The following is an 18,584-nucleotide window of genomic DNA, read 5'->3' on the forward strand; positions in this document are numbered from 1 at the left end:
AGTTCAGAATCAAATAAAACTCATCTTGGTCATGAGCTACACAGGTGTGTGAGAAGGTAAGCTGTATGCGGTGCCGGCATTACCCTGACTGACACTAAAGAAGCTCTTTCCCTCGGGTTAGGAGTAAGCAACAATCTCTGAGTGCTCTCAGTTCTGTGATGTGAGTTTGGAGCAACCTGTTTGAAATTGTAGTGTGAGAAGATGAGATAATCTTTTTCTGTTGTGGTTATATCACACTAGTTCAAGGCTGGTGGATTCATTCTTCTTTGTTATGTTCTTAAGCTGCTTTTATTTCTAATGTGTTCACATTTGCAGATTGTATCCTAAAGCAAAGGCTGGGATACTGTTTAGCACTGTGTCAAAGCCCCTGGAGTAAACCAATACCTTGTGTTTCAATTTCAACATATTGTAGAAATAACATGCCTGGAATAAGTGCTGCAGCAATGGAATCAAGATCATAGACAGTAGAAGTGTTAAAAAAAAAAAAAAAAATCCACTACCATTGTATGAGGAGCAAGGAGCAAAGAGTTTGTTCACAGTTTGGTACTGCTGTTGGTTGCCTGTCTACACTCTATGCTGCGGTTGCTTTGGTTTGGGTTCTTTTTTCCCTAATGACTCATGACATTCTGTTCTGACCTAATTACAACTCACTTGGGCAGGCGGGTTGTTGGTATAGCCCAAAAAGACAAACTACATAGCAATACGCTGCGTATGGTCTGAGGCATTTGCTGCCCTGGGCAGAACCAGCTGAGGAGAATAGTGGGGATGGGAACACCTCTCAGCACCCTCCCCCAGCAAAACCCGCCTCTTGGCTATGTGCTGAGATAGCAGATTTACTTGCCACACAGACACAAAGGTAAAGTACATTCCTTCCTAGTTTTGTTTTTAAGGCTGTTGTACCATTTCATTATGGGAGAAACAGGAGTGGTTGTGCAGTAAAAGGAGGATTGCCTAAGCAGCTGTTTTCTAAGGGAAAAAGAGTGACATTGGCACAATGGTGACAATAGGGTCAGATGCCACTGAGTGGGGGAGATCTGGTAGGAAGGCCTGAGTGTTGGTAGGGAGAAAAGGAACTTACAAACTGACAGTGGTTACTGCTAAAATGATTTGAACAGGTCAAAATCAGTGTTTCAAAACTGCAGTGCAAAGGACTTCCAGCCTGTGGGCTGGGCACAAGGTAACTTCATCCTAGACGACCTGCAGCCACATGAAGCCCTTCCTCTGCTCTTGTCCAACATCCCTCCTCCTTTCCTTTCCCCATTCCAGTCTCCACCTGTGCTCTGTTTCTCTCTGCAACAAACTTTTGCATGCTTTCTACCTCACTGTGCTCTGCTCCCTGTCCACCTTTTTGCCTTCTACTGGCAAGTGGAAAGGCTCAGAGTGGAAAATGATGGGGGATACGCGGAAGGAGAACAGTGTGAGGATCTATGACTTCGTGGCATTGGGAACCGGTGTGCCAGGGGGGTGCCAGGAAGAAAGAATGGAATACTTTTATGCTCCAAAGACTGTGTGGGAAGTAGAGTGAGAGAATTCAAGTTTTGGGAAATACTGCTGAATGTGGAGAACCAAGTTTTGGTGTATCTCTTGTGCTGAAATCTAGTCATCTGGCAACATTGGCTCTATTTTCTGAGGTGAGATATACAGCTGTGTAATGGTGATTGAGTCCAAAGACCTGATATTTGATGAGGGAAAGCAGATGAATATGCTGTTTTATTACAGAAATATTAGACCACCACTAAAGAAGTAGAAGGGGTGTGGAGGTGTTCTCCCAGCATGGAAAAATACAAAAAGATAAAAAAAAGCAAACATGAAGCCCAGATGAAAATTTGTACATTTTTAATCCAAAAATTCTCATCAAATAAATGAGCTGAACTAAAATCTGTAATGTCTTTGAAAACAAAACTGATAAATGCTTTTGTTAACAAACACCTATCATGGAAAACCAGCAGGCCAAAGGTTTGATTAAGTGTCTCCAACCTCTCTGGAGTCATAAGGTCCAAGTTAGCTTTATGCCATGAAGAAAGAAATTTTATGGTGGTGTTGTCTATACTTGCTGAAGAACTTTTGCACAGTTAACTCAGTTACCAGGTTTGTCTTAGGATCAGTTCTGGATCCAAGGAAAGGTAGGAAACACTGAAGTGTTATGTTCAAGATACGTTGCCCTAAATCAGATCACATGTCTTTATTAATAGTGCTAGCTACCTCAGTATTAAAAGAAGAAAAAAAAAAGAAGCTGCAAATAGTTGCCAGATCCTCTAAGCAGTTTTATAGCGGATACATGCTTGTTGCATCTGCATTATTTGAGGCAGTGAAAGTTTTAGAGCCTTCATCTTCTGTGGTTTGCCCTTGTCTAACTTGCCATTTGATGCATCTTAACTTCCTAATAATTTTCTGGAAATTCTTCCTGAATTTCACCCCAATGAAGAAATACAGAACAGGGTTGAGGCAGCCATGGAAATAAGCAAAAGCTTCTGTTATGATGATTGCATATTCAAAGTTGCGGTTCAAGTTAAAGCTCCAATCTATGATCTTTGTCAGTCTCAAAAAAGTATAGGGTGACTGAGTAAGAATAAATGTGGCAACTACGGAAAATATTTTTTTCAGAGATTTGTACTTTTGAAAATTTCTGGCATGCAGTAATGTTTTAATGATTAGTGAGTAGCAGATGGTCATGGTTAGCATAGGGATAAAATAGCCAAGGGCCACTTGGATTACTTCAAGAACAAATTCTGTGCGATGGTTTGGGTAGTTTTCCTGACATATTGCCTTATCAATACGAAATGCCTCACTAAAAATAAACTGTGGTGTGGCAAAGGCTAATGAAATCACCCAGTTCGAGACACAGATTAATTTGCCACATGTTGTTCGTTTGGTTTGACACTTGTGTGCTTTGGTGGCAAAAGTAATAGCAAAAAGCCGATCAAAGGTTATACAGGTTAGAGTTAACATTGACGTGTACAAATTCAGAGTATACAAGCCCCGGATAATACGACATGCCACAGTGCCAAAAGTCCACTCCTGAGCAGCAGAATATGCCCAGAATGGCAGGGTCCAAAGAAAGACCCAGTCAGCTATAGCCAAGTTCAGCAAAAATACATCTGTCAGTGTCTTCAGTTTCTCATAGAATACTAATATGACAAAAACCAAAGTATTTCCTGCTAGCCCAAAGATAAAAACGCATGAATACATACAGGGCAGAAAGATTCTTGTAAATGTGTAAAAATTGTCACTTCCAGTTTCATTGGGATCAATTGCTGAGAAGTTATAAAAGTTATCAGCATCTGTAGTTGTCATGTTGCCTTCTTTTTAAAGGCAGTCTGTAAAGAGACACATTAATTTTTTTTTTTACTTGGCAAATAATTAAATCCTAATGCATCCAGGAAATAGACAAAATCCTAAGTGTCAGCAAATAAGAGATAAACAAACAGATAAACAAAAATAAACGTATATTTACTGGAAGACAAGCGTCTTGACAACGAAGACCCAAACACAACAGCTGCGGGATTTAAACACGTCATTTGTTCACAGATTTACACTGATGGGGACTCAAACACATAAACGAAACAATTACAAAGAGGCTTCTGAAAACATAAAATATGTGTTTGGACCTACAGATTTTGGAGAAACGCATTGTGCAAAATTCAGCTTTGTGGCTCAAATTTCAAACACCCTAAGCATCTGTGTTGTTTGTGTTGTGCTTGGGTAAGACCTACCTCTAAAAGTGGGGTTTGAATCTTAGTGAGTGTGCCTTCTGGGGGGTTGTGGTTCACCCTGAGCTTGTTCTGTAGATGTTAGCTGCATCATCAGATGGTGGCACTTCTTCTTGTCCCCTTTTCAAGTGACTTATTGGAAACATGGAGGATTTTCATGAATGTGTCTTCCCTATTTGTTTTTAAATAGTCTGTTTCAAACGTTTGTATTGTTATCATAGAAGTGGCCACTTCTGTGTGAGATCCTCTCCATCAATCACACCCTGTCTCTAGAGTTGATGCAACGTGTCTGTGAACTCTCCAAGGCAAAAGACCCTGTTTGCTGTTGTTGTCAGTACCTATGAGTAACAGACAGAGCAGTAACTAGATTTGCGGATAAAGGGCCTGACTAAATATTGCTGTTGTTATTCATAGGATTACATTACCATTTTTGATTCTGTTTGTATTACCTGAATGCCAGGCAAATTTTCATTGTGAATATTTTTTTGTACCAGAAGTGCATTGTTCATCATTTGTTTTTCAAAAAGAAGTTTAGTCATATGCTCGTAAGGCAGAAACTGTATAAAAATCAGAATATCAGACTACAGTGAAACAGCACAGATTGTAGGCCGCTCTTCAGTGGGAGAGTACCAGCATGGGTACGTGCACAAGAGTCAGGCGCTCGCTGGGACGATTCCTTGTCACTTTAAACTCTCTTCTAATTTGGTACGTCTGTGGCTGCCTTTGAAAGTGCATTCTGTGGTGTAGCCTGGCTAGTTCAGCAGAACAATTTGCAAGATAGTTTAATGAGGTATTAAAATATGTAGCCTAACATCAGATGCCTTCTCTCTTGAACCACAAAGAACATGTTTCTGTGAGACTAATCCAGCTACAAGATATTGCTCAGCATAGGATTAGCAGAATTCTGCCCTGAATCATTTGATCCCTTGGATGGGCTGAAAGGCCTCTCCTGTATGAGCTGTAATGTACAGCAGAGTGAATGTTACCAGAAAAGTAGTTTCAGCTATGGGGCCAAGAAACAAAGTCAATTAAGTCTATGAGTCACCAAAGGGGTGCTATAAAACTGTGTATCCTGTTGAAAAGTTCTTGGCGTTTTGTAAAATCTTTTATTTTTCAGTTCAGATAACAGCCAAGCGCAGGACCGAGATAACCAGCAAAAGAAAGATAGGCTTAACAAGCTGAAGACAACATATGATGAGACACATGGAAGAGCTTTATTCACTTTACCTACTCTTTGCAACAGCAGTCAACTGATGTTTCTTGCCTGCTTCTTTCTTGCGAAGGAAGATGCTTTTCTCTGAGCTGCAACAAAGTGATTCACCATGTACTCAGTTAAATAGTTTGACACCCTAACACCACCTTAGTAACCCTACCAAAGTAATACAGTTATTTCTCATATCTAAGCTTCCTGGAAATTAGCCTTTAGGAGAGTCTTTCTGACACCTCTAAAAGAAGTCTATTTAACACCTTCTTTCAATGTATAATTTTTTTCCCCATAGTAAGATGTAGCATTCACTGTCTGGACAGTCCAAGATGCTTAAAACCTAACAAACTTCTTTTCATGTTACATTCATTTTCTGCGTAGGAATTTTCACATTCAGGCAATAATACCTAATATGGTTTTGGTGAAAGCAGATGAGAGGTTTACTACTGTTTTAATGTGGAGGCCAGGCTAAGATAATTTTTGAACTGCAGATGTGAAGGATTTTTGTTTTTGTGTAAATGGGAGGCAGTGGCTTTCGATACTCTGGTTTCCCCCACATGCTGCCTTTATAGTGACGTGAGCAGATCTCAATATTGATGGAGAACAGATACTGTGGAAGAGATCTTTCTCAGTTAAAATTTTTTTTAACATGCCATGCTCTTTACATTTTTCAGTTGGGCTCTTAAACTCAGGATGTATGAATCATGTTTTAGCAGAGAGGCTGGGGGACTGATGCCATCGACCAGATACCAAAGGATTAAGGGGAGTCCTTGAAAGTGAATTTTCACCTGATATTTTAAAAATCTGTTACTTTTCATTCCATGAAAAGGCCTTAAAGCCATTGGTGTTCTTTCAGTTCCTTGTTGCTCCTGTCTGGATGTAAGCATTTAAGTTCCTTGTCCTTCAGGAAAAATGATATTTTGTGTTTGATGATGTCTCAAATGCCTGACTGACTATGCCCTCTGCAAAAAAAAAAAAAATATATATATATATATATATATAAGCCCTATTTGCATAAAAATAGGTTAACATTGCAGTTGAGGTGAAGCCAAAGTAGAAATTTCTAAGCCAAATCTCTTTTTTTTGCTAGAGAGCAGTAAGGAACTGAGAAAGAGTTGCTAAAGCTGAAGACCATTTTTTAATCTCAACTGTTGTGTTTCCTTTTGGCTGAAGTTACAGTTCTGAGTTGTTCAATAAAACTCTCCTAAAGGCCAATTCTTTGTTATGAGACTGAGCTATTTCTAGATCAGTTCACCACCTCTGCCAAGTAAAATGTGCTGCCAGTATGTATAAGCTGATATTGAAATGAAAAATGGAGGAGCAGAGCCTTACCTTGTGCAGACGAGCCTGTCCAGTCCAATAAAACACAGATCAGTGAGCTTTTTTTTCTTTTTTCAATGGATGGTAACTTGTAAGAGAAAGAAAGACTAATAATGTATGGGGGGGTTTTTTGAGTGATTTATTCATGATGCATTGTTATTTTCATAGCTGATATTTTTTTCTAGGCAGAAACTCTTAAAGTAGTACTGCCTGTTACTTACACACCTAGGTTAGAATCCATATTATATGTTGTCTCAAACTTGGGAGGTGCTATGCCTTGTGGAGACGTTCTGCTTTTTCTACTCTTTCTACCTGAAGTGAAATAGTGGAGAAAGCATCATATTAGATAGATAGGAAGGGGGGAAGAATATTCCATCGTCGTGAGGATAATGAGCAGGATGAGTTTATTTGCCGGAAAATGTTGCGGTCTGTTTGGACAGAATTGCAAGAGTAGCAAATGGAGTTTGTTTAGGTTCTAAAAAGATCTGAAATTTTGATTGAGATTTACTTTGGATAAAAACAACTTCTTGAATAGAAAAGTGAATTGAAGAGAGGCATATAATGTCCATTGTGTTAATACAGAATTTGTTCTGAGGTCTGTTTCTGTTATAGTGGACTTTCAAATTAAAGAAATGGAAATACAAACAAGTAATGGAGAGTCAGAACATGCTACTCTGATTATCCCTGGCAATAGATGGCTCTACTCCAGTCACCAGAAGGAGGCTGCTTATCATTTCCACCGCTCTGGGCATTTAAAGTACCTGGAACTGGGTAAACTAGGAGCGTGTAGGTTCACTGTTAAAGGGGCATTTTGCCATTTGGTCTCAGTTATCTAATTTCTGCTGTGCTGGTCAGCTATCTTGCTGTGCCTGAAAAGCAGGGTGTAAAGAACAATAGTGATCTTGCCAATTTATCTTTTTTTTTTTTTTTTTTCACAGAATAGCCAATATAGACAACTCTTTTTTAAATAAATCAAACGTAATTTTAGCATATAATAATAATAAAATGATTTGCCATAACTATAAACAGAAAATAGTTAAATAATGCTTGTCAGCATCATGTGATGTGCCTTGCTTAAAATCATCCGTTTTCACTACAATAGGTTTGGAAGATTTTAATCAGAAGAAAGGAATTTGACATATTTATATATTATATATTTGTTGGAAGCAAGGTTTTCAAGTAAATACTAGTTGGAAAAGCACATTCTTGAGCATAAACAGAAAGGAGGAGATAATTAACCGCTGAGTTTCAGATGTCCCCCAAAATTCTCTAAAAGGACTTTAACAAATGTACACCGAAGAACTCCTGCAATACCAGAACATTCAAAAAGACTTAATAACAAACCTAATGCAAACACAGCATCTTCACTAGTTTGAACAAAAAATATACCTTTTCTGTTAAATTTTGCACCTCAGGATGGAGGATATCTATGACACTAACAAAATCTTTCAGGCTTGAGTATTTTTAAATCCTAAATCTTTTTTTTTTAATCCTCTGTCTATTCACCTAAAATCAAGAAAAGAGTCACTTACTAGACGATGTCACATCTTGGGGGATTGCAGCCGTCTATCTTTCAGAGGAAATCTGAAAGCAGCAGTTTGCTTCATTTATCTGTGCTGAAGCCTGTGCTGTTTCGTCATGACTTTTGTAGTTGTTGATCAAAACAATGATGTGAAATTACTCCTCTGTTTTGATACACGTTCTTGAGTGGTACTGTTACAGCAACAACAGTGCAAAGAAGCAGTTTGCTCAAGATCTGGTGGAAAATATTTGTGTTTCATTTACACATGTCCATTTTACTGAAATGACAAGAAACAAATTGATTTACTTTTGAAACATTATTTACAGAATTTAAAATTAACCACTTACCTTTTCTTAACCACTTGTGCGTGTTATGTGACACCTATTGGAGAATACTGTTTTCTTCTTTTTTTTCCCCTAGTTCTTATGTTTCTTCTGGTGGAAAAATACTTCAGTGACAGTTTTCTCTCAGGTTTTATTTTTGTCCATCTGAGAGGAGCAGAACATAGACCTAGAAATATATTGTGCTGGTGGCTGTCCCCAAATGAGTTTTTGATTAGTCCTAGTTAAAGATAGTGTATATGCTAGATTTTATTTCAGAGATGACAAAAGAAGCTGGGAAGGCCTCCATACATTTAAGAAGTTTCCTAGATTTGTTTATCAGGAGTGCCAGCTCCCCGAGTGAGCCTCACTGCTCATGATACCCTTGGGAAACTTCTCTTTGGGAGCAGTGGTTGGGGAAGAAAGTTGTAGCCTTTCTAACGTACGAATTTGGAAAGAGAGGATGACAGTGCTTAGAGCAGCTAGCCTGTATAGTTAGATCTTTGCAGAGGCTGATGATACAGTTGCTGAAGTGCTTCTGGGACTCAATCCTGTAGAGCCATATGCTTGCAGATACACTTCTGAGGACTTGAATTTGATACCTGCAGATGTGTATAGAAAACAAACAACAACTCTGACCCTTCCGGATCATCACCTGAAAGACAGTCCTCTGTTTTCACAAGACATGTGTGACCCCATAATGCTATTTAAAATCATGTTTAGTTCCCCCTTGCTTTTCATAACAGGTGGTAGCAATTCCTCTGCCTTGAAGAAAAAACCTGCAGCAGGGGTCTAATTATACACAGTGTCCCTGTCAAAAAGGGGAACAAGAGGCTGTAATACCCACCTGGGATTTATCAGTTGTTTTCAGATGCAGGACAGGGTCTGAGTGCAATAAAGCAGTGGCTAAACTATGTGGTAACATTTGTACCCCTGTAATGGTGTGACTGTCCCAGTCTGCCTTGAGAAAACAAGTTTCCCACCATGTTGTGGAGGGCCAGCATCAGCCCTTTCTGCTAACCAGGCCCATTGAAATGCCTTCAAAACAAAAAGTATTCAGGGTCCCTTTTGAAATGTCTTAAGTGGGCACTTAGGGAGACATGATTTGAGCTTGTCCATCAACTTAGTTCACAGTAACCTTGTTGAACCTGATGGTTCCAGAACAAGCAGGGATGTCCCCTTCTCAGAATGTGTGTGGAGATGGCCTTCCCTGGAGAGCAGGGCTCCGCTTGCCCTAAGCCATACGTGAGGCGTCCTGGGATCTATAATATCTTTCTGTGTAACAGCTAATAAATCCGTTACTGAAGAAGAAAGCATAATGCCCAACTTTTTAGCATGTATTGCAAATCCAAAGAAACTCAAGAGATGCTGTATTTCAGCTGGGTAGCCTCACTATAATTTGACTTGTTTCCCCCTTTGTTTCATAAGCTGTGTTTCCATAAAATATTTTTGATGGGCTGCTCTAAGACACCCCTCTCCAGGTAAAAGGCATGAAATAGGTAAGAGCTGCTGCCATGTATGTCTGTATGTTTGCAGTGCTGTGAGACCACGTAACCTTCATAGGTTTGCCTATGGGATACCCTAGCATGACTGAATTATCACTGTAACACAGGAATTTCAGTAGAGCTAGTGTTGAGTTGCAGGAGGTGATCTCAGGGAGAGGACAGTAGAAGTGGCTGCTGCAGAGGGATTGATTGTTGTGAGTAGCGTTGAGTTGTGCCATCATGAAGTCCTCCCACAGTAAGTGCCCTGTGCCCATGTCCAGGGATGGAGCAGCTTCCACAGAGGTCCCAGCTGGGCAGCAGCTCTGCCACCAGGGCCTGGGGGCAGCAGGGTAAACTGGGGCAGCAGGCCCTGGCAGCCATCTCTCCTATCTCTCTCCCATATTTCTGTCTCAGTGGCACCGTCATGTTCTCCAGAGAACTGGGTGAGGAGAAAATTCAAAAGTATCACAGAGAGATCAGCTCGTTTTTAGGAGGAAATACCTCTCAACTGAAGTCAGCTGGAATTACACATAGGGCTGGTTGTGACCTGCATGACTGTGCAATATTTAGGATCTTTTGGGGCAGAGGCTTGCTGGTATGTCGAGTGCTGATTCTGATGGTTGTCTGTTTGCTGCCTCCTACTGGGGAAGGGAACTGGAAGCACCCTTTTATAGAAAACCCCAAGTTGCTTATTTTGAAACCTATTATCTGAACCTATTATCTTGAGAGTGCTATATCTGACTGACAGTTGAAAGCTCTCTTCATTTCAGGGCCTTTCTAAAATCTCTTCCTTAATCGCAATACCTACTAAAGAAATCTAAAAAAATTTTGCATGGTCGGACTTGTTGCTCGGAGATCCTCAATCATGATTGTTTCCTAAGGTTCTCTGTATGCACCAGCTGCCCGTGGTCTTACAGATAGATTGCAAGCAATTTTAAGGCAGAGGACAGCCTTTTGGTTTGTCCATACATGATGTAGTACAGTTAAATCCTACAATTTTACTGAGAAATAGCTGGGATTTCCTAGTACCAATATGAGGATCACCCACAACACGTACTAGAGGCTCCTTCTGCCCATCACTTCTTTTTCATTGAGGTCTGCATGATGTTTTCCATCCCCGCACACATCAGGTCATGTCCGAAACCCTTCCATCTCCCTCCCACCCATACATACAAGATACTTGCTTGTAACCTATTACAAACTCAGTGAGCTCTGTATACCCCCTGCTCCATCCCAAATCCTACTTCTCTTTCTGCCCATTCCAAGGGCTGTTTTCTGATTTTCCGCTGCTGTCTTTCCATTTTCCCTTTGTAGAGTGGAAAGGAGGAGGGTAACTGTTTTTGGTAACTGGGCTGGATCTCTGACCTGTGAGGTAACAGGAGAGCCTAAGGTAACGTTAATGCATTCCAGCATAACTGCTTTGACTGTTTCTTGGCATTAGAGACATTTACAGAAGTTCCTGCTGGGCTAAGCAGCTGTAAGGGGCTCTGTATTGCTTCCAGTCTCCATTCCAAGTTTCCAGCTTTCACAAAATTTCAGTATGGTTCTGACCATGACTGAAGTTCTGTTCAAAAATGATTTTGCTACTAGCAGCCAGACAGCTTATGAGCTTTCAGTGCTCAGCCTTTTGAAGCCAGATCTCAGACACTGAGCTGCGGCAGCCTGAGCTCAGGTGCTTGTGGAAAAAAGAAAGTGCAGGGAGCAAAGTTGAACCAGTTTTTTTCAGGTATGAATTCTGAAGAGGACTTCTTATTTCTAACCCCAAAAGCCTCTCCTGCTGTTCATCATAATATTTTTAGTATCATTTGTAAGAAATGCTTTCCAAGTATCCAAATATAAGGACAGCCAGGCTGGGCCAGGCTATCCAACTGAGGGACAGTGACTGACAGCAGGTGTTTCAAGAAGAGTGTAAGAGCAGGACAAGCATGAAATGATAGTTCAGAATGCTCTTCCAGCTTCCAACAGTCTGTCTCAAGGACTTTATGAACCAGAAGTGTTCTCTTATTGTCATAGTGTCTTTTCCAGTTCTTCCTGCTTATGGCACACTCATGGTCTCTTCATTTCACTTAAACAAAATAGAGAGAGAAGAGAAACAGTCTGAATGTTATTAGCCGTATGTGAGGTGTATATAATGGTGCATATGTATCGGCTAGGACCGTGCAAGCCATAAGAGCCTTCTCAGTGCTGCACAGACTGCCACCTAGCGTGAACAGATCGTACAAGAAAAAATTCTCCTGTCAGCTGGACTCAAGAAGTCCAGTTAAATCACCATGCTATTTCCTGTGCTTTTTACATGTGCTTCCAGACATCAGTTTAGACCATCTGGGTAAATGGAATATCATGAAGAGAAGGAGGATTTGTTCAATTACTGTAATACACTTGGCTTTAAGAGACAAAATAGGGATTTACCATTCCCTTAGCATAGAGCAAGTAGGTGCATTGAATTTGCTGGTTAGGGCAGCAAGTGGCAAACTAAAGGGGGACTCCAGTATAAGAGTGTGTTAGGCTGCAGCAGGAAGAGTCAAAAAACAAACAAACAAAAAAAACACTTGTGATGGAGCAGAGCATGGACTATGTGTTGGTCCTGGGGTTTAATTTACATTTCAGGATCCCCAAAGAAAGGTGAAATTAATGGATTAATTATGGAACTCATAGCACTGCATAATAAATCATAGAGTTTGTCTCTTCTCCACAGTCTTGTAGGTCTCTTAATCTGTATGAATTCAAGGCTGTGAAATTAAGCTGTATACCTACGTGATGGGAAGGGAGAGTTTCTATCGCACTTCACACTGACTGTGCAAATAAAACATATGCAGGTTTATAAGCTATATTTTATTAGCTTTCTTATCTTATAAAGGTAGATAATTAATAATTAAATGATTTGTATCAGTTTCTAAATATTTGTGTAAATGTTCTGTTAATCAGCCCTTATGTACAAAGAGGTGCTATGTCATTTCAGCATTTCACTGGGCCAGGAATGTTTGGTTATGCCTCAGGTTTGAGCTCTCAGTCATGGATCTGTGCCATACTTCATAGAATCACAGAATCAGTAAGGTTGGAAGGGACCTCTGGAGATCATCTAGTCCAACCCCTGTGCTCAAGCAGGGTCACCTACAGCATGTTAGACAGGGTTGCATCCAGGTGAGTTTTGAATATCTCCGGAGAGGGAGACTGCACAGCCTCTCTGGGCAACCTGTGCCAGTGCTCCATCACTCACAGTGAAGACATTCCTCCTCATATTCAGGTGGAACTTCCTGTGGTTCAGTTTTTGCCCATTGCTTCTTGTCCTTTCACATGAGACAACTGAAAAGAGTTTAGCCCCATCCCTTTGACACCCTCCCTTCAGGTACTTCTACACATTGATAAGATCCCCTCTCAGTCTTCTCTTCCCCAGGCTGAAGAGGCCCAGCTCTTGCAGCCGTTCCTCAGAGGGCAGGTGCTCCAGTTCTCTGATCATCTTTGTAGCCCTACGCTGGACTCTCTCCAGTAGCTCCATGTCTCTCTTGTGCTGGGGAGACCAGAACTGGACACAGTCCTTGAGATGAGGCCTCACCAGGGCTGAGGAGAGGGGCAGGATCACCTCCCTCCACCTGCTGGCAACACTCTTCCTAATGCACCCCAGGAGACCATTGGCCTTCTTGGCCACAAGGGCACATTGCTGGGTCATGGTCAATCTGTCATCCACCAGCACTCCCAGCTCCTTCTCTGCAGAGCTGCTTTCGAGCAAGTCAGCCCCCAGCTTGTGCTGGTGCCTAGGGTTATTTTTCCCTAGGTGCAGGACTCTACACTTGTCCTTGTTGAACCTCATGAGGTTCCTCTCCACTCAGCTCTCCAGCCTGTCCAGGTCTCTCTGAAGGGTAGCACAGCCCTCAGGTGTATCAGCCAGTCCTCTCAGCTTGGTATCATCAGCAAACTTGCTGAGGATGCACTCTGTCCCCTCATCCAGGTCATTGATGAAGAAGTTGAACAAGATGGGACCCAGTACTGATCCCTGGGGGACTCCACTAGCCACAGGCCTCCAACCAGACTCCATGCCACTGATGACGACCGTCTGAACTCTGCCATTCAGCCAGTTCTCAATCCACCTCACAGACTACTCATCTAACCCACACTTCCTGAGCTTATCTAGGAGGATGTTATGGGAGACAGTGTCAAAAGCCTTGCTGAAGTCAAGGTACACAACGTCCACTGCTCTGCCCTCATCTACCCAGCCAGACATTTCATCAGAGAAGGCTGTCAGATTGGTTAAGCAGGATTTCCCCTTGGTGAATCCATGCTGGCTACTCCTGATCACCTTTTCCTCCGTATGTCTGGAGATGACATCCAGGATGAGCTGTTCCATCACCTTCCCAGGGATGGAGGTGAGGCTGACTGGCCTATATTTGTCTGGCTCCTCCTTCTTGCCCTTCTTGAAGACTGGAGTGACATTGGCTTTCTTCCAGTCCTCAGGCACCTCTCCGGTTCTCCAGGACCTTTCAAAGATGATGGAGATCGGCCTGGCAACAACATCTGCCACCTTCCTCAGTTGCCGTGGGTGCATCCCATCCGGGCCCATGGATTTGTGGATGTCAAGTTTGCCCAGAAGATCTCTAATCCTATCCTCCTCAACCAAAGGAAAGTCTTCCTTTCTCCAGACTTTCTCCCTCACATCCAGGCTGCAGGATTCATGAGGGCTGCCCTTAGCAGTGAAGACCTAAGCAAAGAAGACATTTAGTAATTCTGCCTTCTCTGTATCCCTTGTCACCAGGGCCCCCGCCCCATTCAATAGTGGGCCCACATTTTCCCTAGTCCTCCTCTTGCTGCTGATGTATTTGAAGAAGCCCTTCCTGTGGTCCTTAATGTCCTTTGCCAGACTCAGTTCCAGCTGGGCCTTAGCCTTCCTCGCAGCATCTCTACATACTCTGACTGCATTCCTATAATTCTCCCAAGTAGCCTGTCCCCTCTTCCACATTCTGTGTACTTTCTTCTTCTGTCCGAGTTTTGCCAAGAGCTCCTTGCTCACCCATGCAGTCTCTTGCCCCCTTTGCTGCACTTCTTACTCACAGGGAAGGCACTGCTCTTGAGCCTGCAGGAAGTAATGCTTGAATATTAACTAGCTATCTTGGCCCCCTCCCTTCCTTGTAGGGCCTTAACCCATGAGATTCCTCCAAGTAGGTCTCTGAAGAGGCCAAAGTCCGTTCTCCTGAAGTCCAGGGTTGCAATCCTGCTTGTTGCCTTACTTCTTTCAAGCAAGATCCTGAACTCCACTATCTCATGGTCACTGCAGCCAAGGCTGCCCTCAACCTTCACATCTCCAGCCAGTCCTCCTTTGTTGGTTAGGATAAGGTCCAGCAGGACACCCTTCCTCGTAGGCTCCTCCACAACCTATGAGAAGAAGTTATCATCAATGCATTGCAGGAGCCTCCTGGACTGTTTGTGCCTAGCTATGTTGTCCTTACAGCAGATATCGGGGTGGTTGAAGTCTCCCAGGAGAACCAGGGCCTGTGATCATGAGGCTACTTCCAGCTGTCTGTAGAAGTCCTCATCGACTTCCTCTTCCTGGTCAGGTGGCCTGTAGTAGACACCCACAACAGTGTCCCCCATCTTGATCTTTACCCATAAGCTCTCGATTGCCTCCTCTTCCACCCCTAGGCAGAGCTCGATGCATTCCAGTTGCTCTCTCACATAAAGAGCAACTCCACCACCTCGCCTTCCTGGCCTTTCTCTCCTAAAAAGCACATATCCATCCATGGCAGCATTCCAGTCATGCAAGCTATCCCACCATGTCTCTGTGACAGCAATGAGATCATGGCCCTCTGACCGCACACAGATCTCCAGCTCCTCCTGTTTGTTCCCCATGCCGCGTGCATTGGTGTACACGCATTTCAGAGAGGTAGTCATGCCTGCAGGTTTCCCAGGAAAGGTGTAAGGGAGCCCCATAGCCATGTCCCGCATGCACTTGTTGGAGACCCCCCCCCCAACCCGAGCTGTGTTTTACTGACTACCCTCTCTCTATAACTCTCCCCTTCCCCCTTCCTACCTAGTAGCTCACAGCTCTCTCCTTAGGGTATTAACGATAGTGGTATGACTTTGCAGAAGTCAAAAGTTGTCCAAAAAGCTATAGGAATAAGAGAACATGAAATCCACAGATAATAGTGCTTTATAGGTTTGGGATGCATGCATAGACAGTGGGTGTTTGTGGTTTAATTTGTGGTCAGGACAGTAAATTCTGGTTTCAACCAAAACTGTTACCCCACAAACTTGCACATGGCAGTGTGTGCTGACACAGCATGTCAGACTCTACTAATGATGAGCAGAAGTGGCTGTTACCTGGATGTGTTTTCTCATGCTCTTCTACTCAGTAGTGCTGCTTGTAGAGCAAGATCTTTTAGAATTTAAAAGAAATGATAAACTTTGCATTGTTTTTGAGAGCTGGCTCAACAGAATGCTTAAGACCTATACCCTTGCTACATGGTTACACCTGATGGTTCAAAAGCAGGTATAAGTGATAATACGTTTTTTTAGATTCCACTGGCTTTTGGAAGGAACTAAGTGATTGGTTCCCTGTGTATAAGAATCTTTGATTTTTTCTGGGAAAATGATAGCCTAATTGTCTCAGTTAGCAAACATGTTGAGATGCAGAGCAACTAAGTAAATACCACTTAGAGATGCACTAAGTTACTTGGAAACTTTCAGCATTTGTTCACTAACCCTCAAACTCATTTCTCCTCTGTGCAACCTACCTCTCTGTGCACCAGCACTGTGATTCGTAGTTGATGCTACTGCACTGAACCCCTAGAATTTTCACCCCTTTCAAGGCAGGGAGTAAATAGGAGGTTCTTCCATTTACTTCTTTCAGTCTCCTAGACACATGATGGCGGGGAGGAGGCATGTGTTTTTTTCATCCTGTAACGGTTTCTGTAGTGTACTCTTATTTGAATTATCCAGTATTTCTCATATAACAGAAGATACATGATAGGGATTCTGCAGCCATAGTATGCATTTTGAGTACTACTGTCAGAATAAAGAACCAGACAATACATTTGTAAAACATCTCATGGATCAAATCCAGGACCAGTGTCACATCCCATGGATCAAATCCAGGACCAGTGTCACATCCCTATGTGGATTTTTTATTAGAGAGGATCCATCAAGATTTCTGCCTATCAGGGAAGCTTTAAAACCTGGAAGCATCTGAATAGGGAATTCATTTCAAGACTATTGAAGAGATGTCCTGGATGTATGCATTCCCCTTTGCTCATTAAACCAGAATAGGAACTGTTTTATATATTTGCACAGCAGGTAGCAGACTGGAGCTGCAGTTTTGTCTGGAGCACTTTTGTCACTAAAACACACAAAATAAAAATTCCAGAATTTGGCATCATAGCTATCAAAACATTTCTAGTTTGGGAAGACATCAGCAAGCAGACAATGTTTGATCACTTACTACCCAGAGAATAACAGCTTTCCTTTTATCTTGTCCTAGAAACAGCACATGTAATTCTTCAACCTTTGATGAATCAGAAGAGTGGCAAGTTGCTCAAGATGCTGAGATATGCTTGTTGAAGTCAGGAGAAATCATGTAAGCAGAACAGTTTCATCACTACCAGACTGAAAGAATAAAGGCTGAACTCAGATATCAGCTATGTGAGCAAAAGTCTTGCAGACTCCCACAGGAGCTGATTGCTTGTGTCTAAAGGCAGAATTTGGTCTGAGGAGCAGCAGAGAGCATAGCTCAGCTAAGCAGAACAGCAGCAATGAGCCAAGTCCTTTCTCTTCCCTTCTGCAAAACTGTCATGCAAGTGGGTAAAAAAGGAGAAATTAGGATCCTTGATCCAAAAAAAAGAAAGAGCAGAGATTTTGGATCAGAAATACTTCCTTTCTGTTGTTACTGCAGGAGGTGCCATGAACAGGAAGGGGCTTAGGAAGAGGACCGTGGACTTCTAGTAATTTCTGGAAGCATCTGCAAGGGGAAATCAGGGAGTATGGTGCTAGTTGTCCCTCTGTGCTGGGGCGGGAATTCATGGCCTGTTATTTATTGGTAGGCCTCACAGTAGCTGTCCTGCCGACTCTGTGTGCATCAGCTTAAAATGTTCAGCTGAGCCTCTGCACAATGTCTGTGAACTGTGTGCACACAACTTTCTGCATATATACTGCTCAGAAATTAATAGTTGTGTGCAATGGCAAAACAGCGTATCACTTGCACAGCCAAAGGGAGAATCTAACACACCAAAACCCCCATGACTTGGAGAAGACTCCTTTGTCCCTCAGGGCTAGCTTTGAATTTTTTGCTTAATCGTGGGAAGGTTTCAGATTTTTGACTACAAGGAGATAATTGATCATTGTTTCGATTTTGTTGCTGCTGTTCAGAGAATCAGGCAAATGAAGCAGTAACTAGAGTCACAGCTGGGCAGTAGGGCAAGAACAGGAGTGATCATTAGTTTACCAAAGCCAAAGGTCACCTGGGACATGGTAGTAGTCACCTAAGAAGAAAAACTAATGAGATAAGTAAAACTTCCTATAAAGTTTCCTCTTTGGCTGGAGTAAAATAGCTATAATAGATCAACTTTAATCCCTAAGCACTGCACAGTAATGCAGGAAAGTGAATTCTTCCTTACTCTAGAACAGGAAATCATCATGGTAGTTGTGCATTATCTTCTGGTAAATGTGTTGATTTTTGATAGCTGCTGACAAACATATCACAGTACTGTGATTTACAGTGGGCTATTGCTTGGGAAACGATTTATATAGTCTAAAGAGTGATATATCAGTTTTACTTAGGGTACTGTAGGTGAGATCCTCTGCTCTTAGAAATTGCATGTTTCCCCTGGAGAAGATGATTCTCCTGTTTAAGCAGCTCACTGCATATCATCCAAATGTGGTAGGCTAATAAAATGCTGTGGCACTCAGGAATGTCTGGACACTGAGAACTTCCTTTCTGTTTAGAGGTACTTTGAGTCAGCTTTTATGCAGCTTGTTTGGGTAAAGCAATCTGATCTTTAGCATTAAATGCTCCAGAAAATCTAGAGAAAAGTGCTATTCACA

General features: G+C 42.1%; 2 protein-coding genes across 9 annotated transcripts in view; one reads left to right on the top strand and one right to left on the bottom strand.

The window, feature by feature from the left end:
* Positions 1-18,584, top strand: part of FYCO1 (FYVE and coiled-coil domain autophagy adaptor 1) — a 56,791-nt gene that overhangs the window by 31,632 nt on the left and 6,575 nt on the right. For 4 of the 5 annotated variants that reach the window (XM_062569436.1, XM_062569435.1, XM_062569438.1 and 1 more), the window contains exon 15: positions 17,026-17,121. The exons of the other annotated variant lie outside the window; for it this stretch is intronic. In XM_062569436.1, the coding sequence (XP_062425420.1) occupies positions 17,026-17,121 (96 nt within the window). The remainder of the gene's footprint in view (positions 1-17,025; positions 17,122-18,584) is intronic. 5 annotated transcript variants of the gene reach the window in all.
* Positions 1,873-7,802, bottom strand: CXCR6 (C-X-C motif chemokine receptor 6). 4 transcript variants are annotated; one of them, XM_062569440.1, is made up of 5 exons: positions 7,767-7,802; positions 6,460-6,546; positions 6,247-6,322; positions 4,942-5,012; positions 1,873-3,317 (listed from the first exon to the last, which is right to left on the bottom strand). In XM_062569440.1, the coding sequence occupies exon 5, from the start codon at positions 3,292-3,294 to the stop codon at positions 2,266-2,268; it is 1,029 nt and encodes a 342-aa protein (XP_062425424.1). In that variant the 5' UTR covers positions 3,295-3,317; positions 4,942-5,012; positions 6,247-6,322; positions 6,460-6,546; positions 7,767-7,802; the 3' UTR covers positions 1,873-2,265. The 4 variants fall into 4 exon arrangements, with proteins under 4 accessions (XP_062425424.1, XP_062425425.1, XP_062425426.1 ...); XM_062569441.1 differs by having other exon boundaries at positions 4,938-5,012; XM_062569442.1 differs by lacking the exon at positions 7,767-7,802 and having other exon boundaries at positions 6,460-6,779.

This window comes from Rhea pennata, chromosome 2 (genome assembly GCF_028389875.1).
Source record: "Rhea pennata isolate bPtePen1 chromosome 2, bPtePen1.pri, whole genome shotgun sequence".
Taxonomy (NCBI): domain Eukaryota; kingdom Metazoa; phylum Chordata; class Aves; order Rheiformes; family Rheidae; genus Rhea; species Rhea pennata.